The sequence below is a fragment of the Echeneis naucrates genome, chromosome 21 (genome assembly GCF_900963305.1).
Source record: "Echeneis naucrates chromosome 21, fEcheNa1.1, whole genome shotgun sequence".
NCBI classification, from domain to species: domain Eukaryota; kingdom Metazoa; phylum Chordata; class Actinopteri; order Carangiformes; family Echeneidae; genus Echeneis; species Echeneis naucrates.
Genome location: NC_042531.1, coordinates 11,484,635 through 11,499,777, shown reverse-complemented (window position 1 = coordinate 11,499,777; position 15,143 = coordinate 11,484,635). Strand labels below are relative to the sequence as shown.

At 39.0% G+C, this 15,143-nt stretch overlaps 1 protein-coding gene across 2 annotated transcripts in view; it reads left to right on the top strand.

The window, feature by feature from the left end:
• The window catches only part of pkp4 (plakophilin 4), a 66,561-nt gene that overhangs the window by 254 nt on the left and 51,164 nt on the right, over window positions 1-15,143 (top strand). For both annotated transcript variants that reach the window (XM_029493043.1, XM_029493042.1), the window contains exon 2: window positions 14,281-14,414. In XM_029493043.1, the coding sequence (XP_029348903.1) occupies window positions 14,286-14,414 (129 nt within the window). In that variant the 5' untranslated portion in view covers window positions 14,281-14,285. The remainder of the gene's footprint in view (window positions 1-14,280; window positions 14,415-15,143) is intronic.

The following is a 15,143-nucleotide window of genomic DNA, read 5'->3' as shown; positions in this document are numbered from 1 at the left end:
CCGAAGGAAAAATGAACGCTTCTGTGCGCAAGGCAGTCAGGAGAGTGCACTCCTACTTAACTCAGAAAGTCATCATGTCACTGCGAAAAGAAAGTGGTAGCTTTCTTTTTTTGTGTGTGGCATAAGACGATCTTCTTCGAGCTTCTTCTTGGTGGGGAGACTCTTAATACCAAGCTAATCTTGTTCTTGTGACCGACTCCTCGCCAACAACGCACACCTTTAAGGGACCGTCTTCCACGTAACGCCTAACAGGATGAAAACTTAGCCGGCTGTCGTCCTTCAACTGTCTCGCTGTTAGTTTGAAAATGAGCCTCCAAAACTCGTCTTCCTCTCGCACTGCCCTTGAAAGCGTGCAGTTAGGTGGTGGTGGGGAGCAGGTGAGCTTAGAGTGTGGGAATCTTTGGAATGCGAAGTCGACGAGGGGCGGGGATCCAGACAATTAGCCCGCAAAGATAAACTTACCTTCACGTCGCCTTTACTCGCCCTATTCAAACTACGCCATGTTTAATGACCCTAATCTGCATTTGGAGCAGATACGTCCCTTTTTAACCTGAACCGTGACCCTCAGTGTTTAGCACCGTGCCGGAACAGCCTACCCTTTTCTTTTCCTTCACCTTTGCTACCGAAGGCTGACAGGGAAACGCATTTTTTTAGTCTTGTATTAATAACATTTGACATAAAGGAAGGATATATGGCCATTGTCATTTCCCACGTTGCTCTTAAAAGTGTGTGATAGTGATACTCACTATGGTAATAGTATGCTTCATACAGCATGCAAAAAACCCTTTTGTTTGTACTATAACCCATTGCATTGCTTGCATTAACTGTCATTAAAATCCTAGCGCGAGATATACAGTTGCAAGGAGAATATAAGATTTTCAATTTAACCTAAATTTGTCATAGCCAACGCTGGGAAAAGGCTTGAAGAAGCACTGCTTCATTTTTTGAGATGATGGATGTGCACCAAAGGTCAAGTTTCATGCTTCTGTTATCACATGAGAAATGCCAGAAGCAGTCCTTCAACTCTTTTCCGTTGCCATGCAGAAGTGAAAAGGTTATCTCCTTCATCACCGATGAGACCAAATCACAGGTTAATGCTATTTCATCTTAACAGAAGGATTGCATATGGTAAATGAAATCATTTATTAACTCTAACACACACACACACATGCACACGTTCTCCTCGTGATTCACATTAGTGCTCAGGACACACACAGCCCCACAGCTGACAACCATTGAGGGTGGTTTACTGTGGAATTGAAAAACAGCAGGATGGTGGAGTCAAACTCACTGTCTGTGTGTGTGTGTGTGTGTGTGTGTGTGTGTGTGTGTGTGTGTGTGTGTGTGTGTGTGTGTGTGTGTGTTTGTGTGTGTGTGTGTGTGTGTGTGTGTGTTTCTATTTTTCTGTTGGTAATTTAAGCAGTGACACTGTGTTTTGCACAAGGAAAGAGATTTTAGCAGGTCAGACATGCAGTTAACCGGTGTTCAGTTTCATTTGTTCTGCTCCTTGTGGTTGTTCATGATAGTGATGATTATGAAGATTTCTGTTTGGAACATGTAATTCAATGGGGAAAAAAAATTGTATGAGTGAAGTGCAACTTCTGCTGCAGTTGACAAAAACACAACCATGCTTGCAAGCTAACTTATGTGCGATTGTTTGGCCCAGTCGTCATGGTTAGTTCTTCTTAATGGGAAATGACAACAGTTGAATAGTTTAGCACCCTTTGGCGAGCTTCTCTTCTTTCAATTTTTTTCACTCCTCAATTCTGGCCCAGCATCAAAGCTTAAGAACTCACCCCCATGTTAGTGTCAGATTAACTTTTTTCCACTACCATCAAATGGCACCCCTCCCCCCCTTTAAGAAATTCCTGTCTCCAACTCATTATGGTGGTTGTTTGGTTATTTGTCTCATGTCTGTACAAGCTTGCATGTATTAATTTAAAGTGCTTAAATATTCATCTTCTCATGTAGTCAAAATATTTTTTGTCCCATCCCCTGTGCAAAGTCAGTCAAGTGCTTTTCAATGTTGACCTTTTTACAGCTTTTTTGCGTGCAATGTTTTTTCTTATGAATGTATCTTTTCCCTGTGTATGGTTTTGTGCATACTACATAAATATAGGATTTTGAGACACAGAACATTTTGCTGTTCTCACATGAAAGTACAATTGACTACACATAGTTATATAGAATTGAAAATAATAATTTGAAAGCATGCAGAATGATGTGGCTTCATAAGTTTGTGAGTTTTTGTCTGGAAGTTGTTTCTGCTACTGTTTTGTGGCTCCAGTGTGGGATGGTAATAACAGTTTGTAGTAGTAATCAACTGGAAAAAGCTTTTATGCATCCTTTGGTGTGGAAATTCTTTTTTTTTTTTTTTTTTATTGCATCCACCCCACTTAGCTTTTTTCCTTCTCACATTTGCATGATTTGGTCTGACTCTACTAACTCTCTTGAGAACAAACCATGAAATAAGGTATGGAATTTCCATTGAGTATATATCTGATCCAATTTTATATCACACTGAAGATATTAACAACTATTTGTTCAGAAAACTATATAATGAAGATTCAACTTACATGTAGGGGGATTTCAAACTTTTAATACATTTACAGCATAACTAATTACTATGATATTAATGCCCTCCTTTCCCAAGTTAGAAAATAAGGAACCAAACTTTATGCAGAGTGCATTCAGCTTTGCAGTGGCCTGCATGCATAAGCTTTGACATGTGCAGCTTCGGGCTGATTGTTGATCTAGCTGGATATGTAGATAGATTCCTAAAAGAGCCCCAGATTTCAAGCTTTGGTTAAATTCCGGAGAGCTAAAGATAATACACAGCACAAAGCATGTCAGCGCTTTCAGAGATTAGGTTCACAATAGATTTTTGTCTGTAAAAGAGCCCTCCATGGACCTGACAAGCTGAGTCCGAAAGAAAGGCTCTCATCTGTGTCTGCTATGTGGACAACAGCAGTGGAGGGACAGAGATTTACCACTATCCTTTATTCAATGTGCAGCCTTACATCTGAAATCTTGCTGTTCTTTGCTAAGACATCTCCACCAAACTAAACCTTTCTGGCCCCAGATTTGAGTTAACAGGGGATATAACAACTTGTTGAATATTTCAAAGTACTTTTCACATTGCTACCTCAGGTGAAACAGGAGTGGAAGGAAACCATCCAAATAGAGCATATGACATAATAAATATGCACATAAACATGTCACAAACTAGAGTGACTCTTGATGCTTAGGTAATTATTTTTAGCTAAATGCCATGGTTGCATATAACTCAATATTTATACACACTGTTTTTTATTTGACATGAACAGTCTTTTTAGGTGTTTCTAGAGCAGTGACTGCGTTCATTTTATATTTATATTGATTGTTTTTTGTTTAAGTAATTCCTTAGTATATGAAATGTTGCAATGACTTGAAATTGAGTATTTGGTCTGACTTGATCTTGGTTCACACTGAAAAATGTCCATTCGTCACAATGCAGCCACCCTCCCAGTAAACCACCAAATGTTTGGCATGCTCAGCTTGATTAATCACATAGAGACTTGAGTATTTCAAACTGATTAACTGATTTCATAGTCAACTGACTAACTTCTTAATAATGTTCTTGTTTCAGCACATTAGCTGCACATGAAACTGTGCTTCTTGGTTGTGACTTTTTAAAGCTAAAATTCATTGTTTGTGGGATTGGGTGTCACCTCAGAGTGGAATGTGAGTGCACTGGGTGGCTGGATTTAGTCAGAAGGTGAAGGCATCTCCCCAATGTCAGGTTACAGTCCAGGGACCATGACAGTTACGCTACCTCCCAGACTACATCTGCTAACTGAAATGATCTGTGGGAATTGTCTGCCTCACCTGTTTCCATAAAAGTCTTCCAAGAAGCAGAAGATTCATTTCTTAAATGTCAAGGCATTTAAAAGACTGCACCGAAGGAAAATTACCTCTGAAAAGGGGAGTTGTTGACATTGGAAATTAACAAATACAGTTCAAGCACGTGGCATTTGAAATGACATTTTATAGATCCTAATCTATGCATTGGTGTTATGGAGTTGTGAGGCAGATGTGGGCCGCAATATCAAAGGTTATCCTGCATTTTTTCATTCTCTGTCAGAGTAACTTGATATTGGGAGAAATTCAAAGCAGAAGTTTTCTTCCTTTTGTGCGCAGCTTTGTCAGGAGACTTATTTGAAGAAGGAACGAGTATCCCACAAGTTGCAGCAATATTTTTTAGAAAGTGCTAATTGTGGCTATATCTGTTATGCTACATGCGTGCAACTTTTCAACCCATGAAAGAGCTTGTTCTAGTCTAAGAGAGAACTGAATTCTGGCATCTGAGACACACTCTCCGCTGCATGCGTCAATAACCCTGAACACTGCCAAACTCTCTTAGTTTTGGATGGGTATTCATTCCCAGGTGCTCACACATCATTTGAAAGTCTGTTGTTGCTTAAATGAATCCAGAAAAGCTGAATGAAACATACCTACACACTGTGTTATGGCCACCAAGACCAATAAAATGCATATTCACATGTCTTATATCATATTTTGCACATATCTCAGTGATATGATAAATGTGATGGCACACACTCATGGTCTACACCACTCTAAGGATATAAATTGTATGCCTCAAATAAAACTATATGTACCTCTGCAGAGCTGTGAAGCCATACACCACCTCCTTGAATCATTACAGAGTATGACTAAGGTGGAATTTATTATACTAACTTGTGGGGTGTGATTTATTTTTTCAATTAAATTCCCTTTGATAGATTAGCCATATATTGCCATTGAACAGAAACCCCACATTTCCCTCAGTTGGCAGTGACATTGCAGTCAGATATTCAGCTTCTTGTCAGTCTGCATCCCAGGTATTTCTGTTAGAATGTGCCAGTAAATGATAATTAAAAAGCTTGCATATGCAATACATTAGCCCATATACCTGAACTAAACCCTTGCTTTCAAAGGTCAGCTAGTTTTGGTGTCTAATATGACGTGAAAGACCGAGCTTGACATGAGCTTCACAGTCTGCAAGGTTTACAAAATGAGAATTGAGCACCTTGGGAACCCATGTTTAACTGCACAATTTTTTATTATAAAGAGACACATTTATTTTTGTAACTTAAGCAATATTGCTTTTATCCAACAATTCCGTCTAAGCATGGGTAAATGTTTAAACTTAATAAATGTGAAAAAGACACTTTATTGTCTCTATTTGTCATTCTGTCTTTCAAAGCAGACTGGAGTAGATCATGAGGATCCTTTGCACACTTATAGATTGCACACTTAGTTCTATCATCTCTTATTATTGCCAGTCATTCCAAATATTGATAATTGATTAACTGGAACATTAATTGTAAGATGAGATTTACTTCAATCATATTGTAGCTGCATTAAGGATAATGTAAAAAGTATGTTGGAGGCGACATTTTTCCTTGAAAGAGCTCATATGCCTTAAATGTGCCACAGGTTTCTTCACGTTTGCTTGTCTTTGTTTGGATGCACACAGCATGTGCAAGAACTGTCTTCAATCTTAGCTGCTGTGAATATGTGTTGCAGGCTGAGCCAACTGATTTCCTGTTCTCCCTCCACATGTGAGTAAAATAACCTAATTTGTGTCTAGTCTAAACTTTCCAAATGGATTACAAAAATATATTCTCTATTTTACAATACGCAGAATTGCTTTTGGGGTCAGTGTACATCACACAGTGAACCTGAAATCTGCCATTCTCTGGGCAGCCATGGTGCTGATAATTGCATCAAAACCTAGCTCTGTCCCTGGGGGCTTGGATTCAACAGTAACATGCCAGATTGTGATTAGGCACTATATAGAATGGTTCACAATAACAATAAAAGGTTTTCATTTTTGCTATCATTGCCTGTATCAGAAGTATTGGAAGGCCGAAAAGTATTTTATTTACAGCTAATATTATTTTGACCGTGTTGTTTATTGCATGAGCAAATATTTCAATGAAGTTGATTTCAAGGCAGCCCTCAGCTAATATTAGGCCACTAGCTCAAAAGACTTTTCCTCAGTTTTATTGTTCATAATTTTTGCTCCTAAATCTGAGTTCACTTTCCATAGAGTTGTCAAAAAACAAAGGAGAGCTAAATGTAATTTTAGAAGCATGTTATTTAATTTAGTAAGTTGGGTTGATTGCAGATGGGTTGTCCGCATTGCAGCATTTCTATTGAGATTCATCTACAGAAAGCGATTACATTGAATTTAGGATTTTTGATGAGCTGTCGTATTTCATTCAGGACTTTGCTTCATGTTGATTGTTGTTTCTCCCAAACAGTTTTTTTTGTTCAGTTGTCAGTAGCCACACTCAAATTTAAATGGTTAGCTGCATGTTGTTCCATGACCCTTGTTTCTCCACTCTGAAGCACAGAGAACTAAGGAGGCAGTGTCACTGCAAATCAGCCATCAGGATGCACATGTCTGGGCCCCTGTATAGCCATTTCCCTTCACTTAAATTCAGAAGTCAGTGTTACTGCACTAAAGAAATCAAATACAATAGTTATTTCTTGCTTTCTTGATTATGTTGTCAAACGTTTCAAAGCAGAAGATTCATTTATCCATCCATTTTCTACAACTTATCTGTTTCCGGCTTGCGGGATGTTGGAGCCAATCCCAGCTCACTCTGGATGAGGGCAGGGTACACCCTGGACAGGTCACCAGTCCATCACAGTGCCAACATACAGAGAAAGACAGAGACCAACAACCACTCACACTCAGACAATTTAGAATCGCCAATTAACCCAAACATGATGTCTTTGGTTGGTGGGAGGAAACCCACGAAGGCACGGAGAGAACATACAAACTCCTCACAGAAAGGCCCCAGGCCAGGAACCAAACCCACGACCTTCTCATTGTGGGACAGCAGCGCTAGCCACTATGCCATCGTGCTGCCCATATATTTGCATATTTCTGTTTGTATTTGCAAAGCTGCTGTTAATCCAAATGAAAAGAAGACAAGCTGATGTGGTTTTGTAAGAGTAAGGACCATTTATCCTTTAATATGAACATATAACCCCAGACAAAAACTGTAGACTGGGTCTTTGTAGAGTTCATCTGAGTTCAGCATCAATTGCAAAAAGGCAGTCTGTTATCAATAACTTGATGGTTGCACGCTCATAACACCACTGCAACAATAATTGCATCTGATCCTTGTCAGTCACACTGCAGGTGTTTGGTTTTGCTTTACATGAGCTGTTGGGACAAGTAATGTTCTGAAAGGAATGTAGGTGTTGTGATAACTTAAGAATATCAATGCTTTCCTTTTTTACTGTGTTGTTTAACTATGATGTTGCCAATTTAAGATATCTTTTGGTGCTATGAAATTAAAACACATTGAACCTGCTTTTGCTGTCAACTAGATCACATTTATTTTGAGGGTGAAAATTTATTGTTTGTACATGAAAATGTTACCAGGCATGGACATAAGTCTGGTCATTAATAATCTTGACACATGAAATGCTCATGACTGTCAGCATGGTCTATGAATGACAGTGGATGCAGAAGGCATCATTCTTTTATCTGCCAATTCATCATAACAAACCTGCCATATTAGAGTGTTTATTAAGAAACAGACAGCTAAATTAGACTGTCACAATTGATAGCTATGTGATTTCTGAGGGTAGTTCATCTCTTGCTGTAATCTTGTCTTAATGAAATGTGCTGAGCTCAGTTATTCATCGCAGACACACCTTAGATTGTGGGAGCCAGGACGTTGCCAATAGCAGGGTGCTTGGTGTGGTAATTTTCCTTCTCAATTTTTGTCATTTGGATGAGTTTGGTATTCTTGTCAGACCTCACTCTGGGTCTCCAGCATGCCACAGAATCTAAACATGATTGAATAACTATGATATATTCAGCTGAGGGGAAAATGATTCACACAGCAAACAGAGCTTAGAATGCTGATAAAACTTGTAAAATTGATTTAAACACGTTTTTAACTGACTTATTAATTTAAATTACATAATGAACACAGCAAGCCATGATCAAATTAGTTTTATTCAACATTCATAATTAGCACAGTGCATGAAATCTTCAATTTAAATCTTTCTTGTCTATTCTGTCACACTTCAAATGAGTTTTAGTGTTGAGTTAGCAGGAGATATACAGCATTATACTATAAATCCTGCATGGCATTGCTGCTGTAGCTGTCGGGTTTGTGTGGTAACTGTATGAAGGAAGGCATTAGTCTAACAATGTGTGACGGGCTGAAGCTTGTCTTGCTAGCACATGCTCAGATTCTATTGAAGGGATTTACATCGAATCAGAATAATTTATATCTCCTTTCTGTCACAACACATTACTGATGACGACATGTTTGAAAAAGCCGATGAACGTGCCGTTGAGCCTTTCTGCTCCCCATCATTTATTGTTGTGGGAAAATGATTTGGGGGGTGAATGATCACTGTGGGAAGTTGTTCTCAGAAGGTTAGTCTTGTATTTTTACTGCTGCACAGTGCAAACATGGATTATTTGGTCTGTAGTCATCTTCCCCATGCCCTCTTTGAGTAAACATTTATAGCCAGATAAAGTGGTGCTCGGAGAGTCTGAATGTGGTGTGTGGTATTGTCTGCACAGGTTTGGGTGTTGCGTAGATAGTTAAATGACTGTATTTCCTGCCTGTATTCAGACGTAAGCCCTGCCCTGTGGCTACACATGCTCAGATACGCCTCAGGTTAATGCAACATGTGTAAGGGACAGGTTAAAGGTGTGAGGTAGGCATGGGTGCAGCCTCCCATTGCATGCCCACTCTTTCAGAAGGTGGACAAGGATGAAGTTGGATTACGGTCTTCACTCAGTGCAGTCTTGTATGTTTCACCTTGTTTGATCCCATATCACCCAAAGGACAGGTATGTGTTTAAAGGAGGTTGTATCATTTTCTGCTTATTCAGGCTAATGATTGATAGAGGTATTGTGTGCTCATGTCTGACTGTTTTTAGAGAGGAGACATTCCTTTGCTTTCTGGTGTGTTAATGTGGGCAAAGCACTATTAGCTGTTGAGAAAATCAAATATCTGGAGACTTAATAACTTTTTAGTTAGTTTTTATGCTACAGCACTTACAGAGAATTTGTCCTCGTACAAGATTTTAAGTAGAATACACACATAGCTTCTACTAATTCACAGTAGATTGAGATTGAGAAGTTTTCTGGGCTTAAGGTTAATCGAAGACATGCAGTATCTATAGGGTCATTTGTATATTACTATAACTCGCATACTGAAACCACCTCAGAGCTATTATTTCATCAGGGCTTCAGTCAGCAAATTCCTAACCACATGTTTATCCCAAATAGTGCAGTAGGGGGATTTCTGACTTGCTATGAAACATAATGTTGCTGTTTTGAATGTTTTCTTGAGCTTATGCAAAAGTGTCTTTGTAGCCATTTTTATTTATTGAGGCTGAAATGTATTGTTCCTCGTTGTGAATTGTGGTAAATTATGCTGGACCATGTTAGGTTTATTCAGGGAAGTCAATACAATGTTGTTAAAAAAGCAATTAGGCATTTTGATTCACTTGGGACGTTTTAACTGCTGGGAGATAAGTAATGAGAATCTGTCTTCTCTACAGAGCTTTCACATGCTACATATTGCAGCTAGTTCACTCTGGATACATTATGAGCAATCATGTGCCGCAGGGGCCTGAGCACATGTGGGTTTTCATCTGATCAGTACCTCGTGCCAGATTCAAATTGTTTGCCTTCTTTTAGGAAACCACAGTGAGTCCAACTGAGATAAACAGCACTGTTAAAAATTGTCAAGCTTTATGCCAGGATACTTCCAAAAGTAATGCAGATAATAGTTTTATTTACCTTTTATCTTTATAATATAAGCAAAAAAAAAAAGTATGTCAACATTCACTGCCTCCATGATGGAGAAGAACATCTAAGCTGTCTTTTATTATTATTGTTATTACTACATTTTATATATATATTTCATTATTATTATATTGTTTTAAACCTTTATGAAATGTTTAACTTGATGATGTTTTAAGACATACTGGGGGTGGATGAGCTAGAGACACAGAGGTTTAATGGTTTGTTCAGTTTGATACACTGTAAAATATGCATGAATATATGTGTGAGTACAACACAATGTTGATCTCAAGAGTAGATATTTTGTGATGTCACTCTATGGATTGCAAAGTTATGCTGTAAAAATTATGTAGAGTCTGAAGAAAAAGGTAATTAACTGGGATCACACTTTTTCCCTTTCCAAAAAGAGGTGCTATAGATAAGCGGGATGCCCCCTATTATTGGTTTACTTTAAGTAGCTCTCAGCTGTGCTTGGACTGTAGATTTACAGAAACCTTTTAGTTTGCCAAGTTGGAGCAATCAGCATTTTAACTGTTGCTGTTCACAGACTGCACAACACTGAAATTCAGTCTAATATGCAATTATTCTTCAGCTCATCTCAGTTTGTCTGTGTTGAATGACTCTGACCCAATGTACCTCAGCTTCCTGAAGACAAACTTGACTAATAATGGGTCTTTTTACTTGCAGGAGTGTTGCATTCTGGTCATGGCAGTTTATCTGCTCTTGCGAGAAAAGTGAGAAATTAAGGAATATCACTAAGCATTTAACTGCACTTAGGTCATCTGCTCAGCTGGCTGCAGTAACATTTGTTACAATAATAATACCTTCCGCAAAAAGGGCTTTAGATCCATGTTTAAATATCTCTCAGCCATGAATGTGTTTTACCATGTTTTCAAAAGGGTTTTTGTTAGAGCGAGAGAGATGGCAGAGAGATGGTATCAAAGTCGCAGTAGAGCTGTGGCATGAAACAAAATTATCAAATTGGAAGTCAGTTTAGATCAAAAACTGAAATGAACAGAATTTTTTTAGTGTTGGTTATTTTAATGCCAATACATGAAAACTGTCAGGTGAACAATTAAGTTACTAATGTTGTAGTTTTAGCTCAAAATGGGCCCACAGGTGTTATAATTATCTTGCAGGGCATGTCATGTTAAGTTCCCATTTCCTTCTTTAACCTAATTTCTCTCAGTAACCTGATTTCCTGTATATAATACGTAGAATATGTGATTGTTCATATCAGGTAGACTGCTGCAGTGGTCCTTTGGGAAAGTGACACAAGGTACAGGCGACTTTCAGATGGATCAGAGAAGTCTGGAAGTGAAACTGATGCAAGAAGACACTTACTCTTACTTTTTCTGTAGGAGCATTCCCTTTAAAGCATATGCTCTCAACCATATTTTACACCTGAACAGAGCCTTTCATATTTATGACCTCTGTTGCCCAGTCGCTTCCACTTCCTTCTCCCTTATTTTGTAAGCTGCATTTAGTGTGAGAAACAGTGTCACGGAAAGAAGGCTTTTGTAAGAAGCTCCAAGGAGTGGCCACAGTCTGAGGTCAGTAGATCAGACCACTTGATCCAACAAGTAAGGGTGGGGAGACTAAGAGTTTCCTTGGCAACCTGGATTATAAAACTTTGAAAGAGGAAATTTAGCTCTGACCAGAAGATGTTTATTACTCCACCATGAAACTGTTCACTGTAAGAAATATTGTTTTGTCACGTGGTTTTCTAAGATGTTTTCTCAGATGTTTCTAACATGTTTGCATTCTTAGTCAGGGGAAATAACATTTACTGTATTAATTAGATACTGGTTTTCCTCTTTAGTACAGACCAGAATGAGGTCATCTGTACTCAGAAGAAACTACATATTATTATCCTCAGGCATTAATGTTATGACAGCCTTGAAAGCTGCATAGTTTGGGCCCTCCTCTTTAGCTCCTCACACACTTTTTAGCCTTGTGCTTGCTCCTCGCTCCTCAAACTGTCTAGGCTCTTAACATACCAAAGCGTTTAGCTGCCAGAGTGTTCAGTGAAGCTATTTTTCTCTCTTTGCATTTGGAGGGAAACACAAAGAGAAATGCTGAAGAACCAGTCAGCCGTGTGCTCCTAGGACTGTGGTAGCTTGGCAGTAGCATCATCGTCTTCACTCCAATCTCAAACCTGCAGAGACTTAAGTGGAGTGAAATAATTCTCGACCAGATGTAATGGGGAATTCCGGAGGTAGGCTCAGATACACATCTCAGTTTTTCTTTACATAATAGTGCCTTCGGGTTTGCTTTCCTTTCGTGAGTTTTTTTTTTTTTTTTTTCTGTGGCTCTATTTCTTAGAGTTTGCTTAGTGTGCAGTTTCCTACTGGCAAGTTTAGACTGCAACAGGAGAGATTCGTGAACTGATTTTATTCACAGATTTCAGTTATGGCGTGGTAATTTCTTTTTAGAAAGCAGGCTGTACTGTATCGAGCTAAAAGGGTCAAGTATGTAGAGGCCCATTTATACCTAATCAAGGATGATTTAAATGACAATTACCAAAACAGTGTGGAGCTATCAGAACTGCTCCCCTCTCTTTGTCCCTTTTTTAACATCCTGAGAAAGAAAACAAAAGGGTTTTTAACTCCCCAACCGGGTTGGCAACTTCTTACAGTTTTAGTATTTGTGCACAGTCAGTCCTGTCTCTGCTGTTTTCTTCTATGTTGGCCAGGGAGGAGGAGTTGTATAAATTCAAACAACTTTTCCCATTTCCTGTTTCTGCATTTTCTGGGTATAAAGTGCCATGTCCTTGATTCAAAGGCCGCAGTGGAGATGGGAGGGAGTCAGGGCAGTTTGTTGTAACACTATGAATGAGCAGGAAAAGAATTCAGGCGACTGGCAGGGGAATACAAGGAATATCCTGTGTGGAGTAACATACTTGGTCATAATAAAACCTTATCTGCTATGCAACACCAGGGCTGGTACATCGCTTTGTTCAGCCCAGATACCTTGAAATGCTAACAGTGGCCTGATGACAGACTCACAGAATACTTCAGGGTCACATTTCATGTAAATGTTTTGGGGACCTCCCACATACTTTATATTCTCCCACCACCACTGCTACTACTTAGTGCTTCATCCGTGGCCAAAAACCTTTATGCTTTTGAGCAAACTGGCTATAAGCCTGAGCTAAAGGATTCAGTACTCTTATGATCTAGGAGGAAGTTGTATGTTCATAACTGTACATGACCCTTTAACTCCTTAAATGATGTCTCTTTGAAGCTAATTGACTGATTCAGAAAAGCTACTGTATCAGGCTGCCACAATGGATGGCTGACAGTATATCAAGGATAAGCAATTATCAACTGAGGACATTGTCTTTTTTTTTTTTTAAATAACATGCTGATCTTGGCTAAAAATTACATTAGATAGTAAAACAAATCATATAAGTGAAAGTACACTACCAGTCAAAACTTTGGACACACTTTCTCATTCAAATGAATAGGAAAGTGTGTCCAAATTTTTGACTGGTAGTGCATATGTGTAGAAACCAGGGGCTGGAGAGTGTCTTGATATTCGTATCTTTGCAATGACAACAGCAGTGGATTTCTTAAGCCATAAATGTCATAGTAAAATCCCTGTTTCCCTAAAGGCACATAGCTCCTGTATTATTAGATGCCATGCTCTTGTCTGCTGCTGCAGCCCTGAGCTCTGAGGCAGCAATTGCAGCCTTGTGCTGCCCTGTCTGGCTCAACAGGCTTCTTCTAGTAAATATGGATCCACCTTGAGAAGCGTTCCCTTGACACTTTCCCTGTCAACAGATATAATGAGACCATAACTATTCATTCTGTTTTCTCATTTCAATCTTGGACAATAGGCCAGAGAGAGCAGATGATAGAGGGAGGACCTTACCCCTTCTGTTGGACTGCTAACTTATTTCCTTTTTTCAAAGGCCTCATCTCACTCATCCTTTTGAACCACTGCGGTATACCTAATACACATACCTATATAATTTTCACCTCTGCTTTTTTATTGCTTGGATTTGAATTGTTGCCTGTTATTCTTGTGTTTTATTTTTCATGCAACTATATTAAATAGACAAATCATTATGTAACTTGTGTGCTGTCTCAAAGCCATATTGCTTTGATTTGCACAGTCGCAAACATGAAACACTGACAGTCTTTTTCCTTTTGGGCCATATGGCATATGTGGGTGTGTGTTTGTGTATTGCTGTTGGCGGCATGTGACCATTGATAGTCACTTCTCAGAATCATTTGCCTGTGTATTGGAGAGGGATTGGCTAAGTGTGTATGTATCTGAGTCGTGTGTTTTGTACTCGCGTACAGTCTGCTATGCATGTACAAGATTGGGATTTTTTTTTGTGACTTTTTTTATTTTTTATTTTTTAGATAGAGTGTAGTGTAGTAGTGACCAGTGACCAGATTATTGTGTGTGTGTGTGTTTGCACCTCCATGTAGGAGGAATGCCAGCTCCTGAGCAGAGCCCAGTGACGGAGGAGGGGCTTCTGCCGACCATCCGCAACAGTTCAGCTGGCTGCAACATGGAGGGTGACAGCACGGCCAACAACATCCTGGCCTCTGTGAAAGAACAGGTACGGTGTTTTGTACAATCATACAGCACTAACAACCTAATTATTCCCGTTACATATGTCATATTATGGCACTGTTTTTGTGGTTTCCACTGCGCTTAGAGTACTTTCAGACAACATTACATATAGAACATTAACTTATCTGGTGACAATAAATTGCACATAAAAAAGAGGAGAAATCTACTGGCTTAGGTATTGGACATTTTTTTCTGCACTTTCTTTGTAACATTTGTTTTACATACCCTTTTCTCACAACAATCATGTAATATAACTAACAGACCATGTACCATGCACCATGTATGGGCTTATTTGAGTTATGCCTCAAATATTTTCAACAAAGACTTGTATGGTAAATCACATTATAAACACAGAAGTCACTATAGCCTGTGTGTCACTGTACACTGTGGGTTCTTTTGCGCAGCCTCTGTCACTCAGCAACAGCTGGGAGAGTTTCCAGAGACCGTCTTTTATGTCAGGCCACCAATATAAAGCAAGTAAAATAAACACAAAACAGGACTGCTATGTTTAGCCACAACTAAGCTGTAAAAACTTTGTGTTCACTTTAAGTTATAACTTTTCTGTTGTCACAGATTGTATCTCAACATGGAGATGTGGAGCTGCTAATTCAACATAAACACTGTATTATTGAAATCCTGCAAACTAAAAATGTCTCAGGGCGCCATAAGTAACATAAGCCACCCGAGTTGTCCCCTCCCTCAAATCTCAAACGAC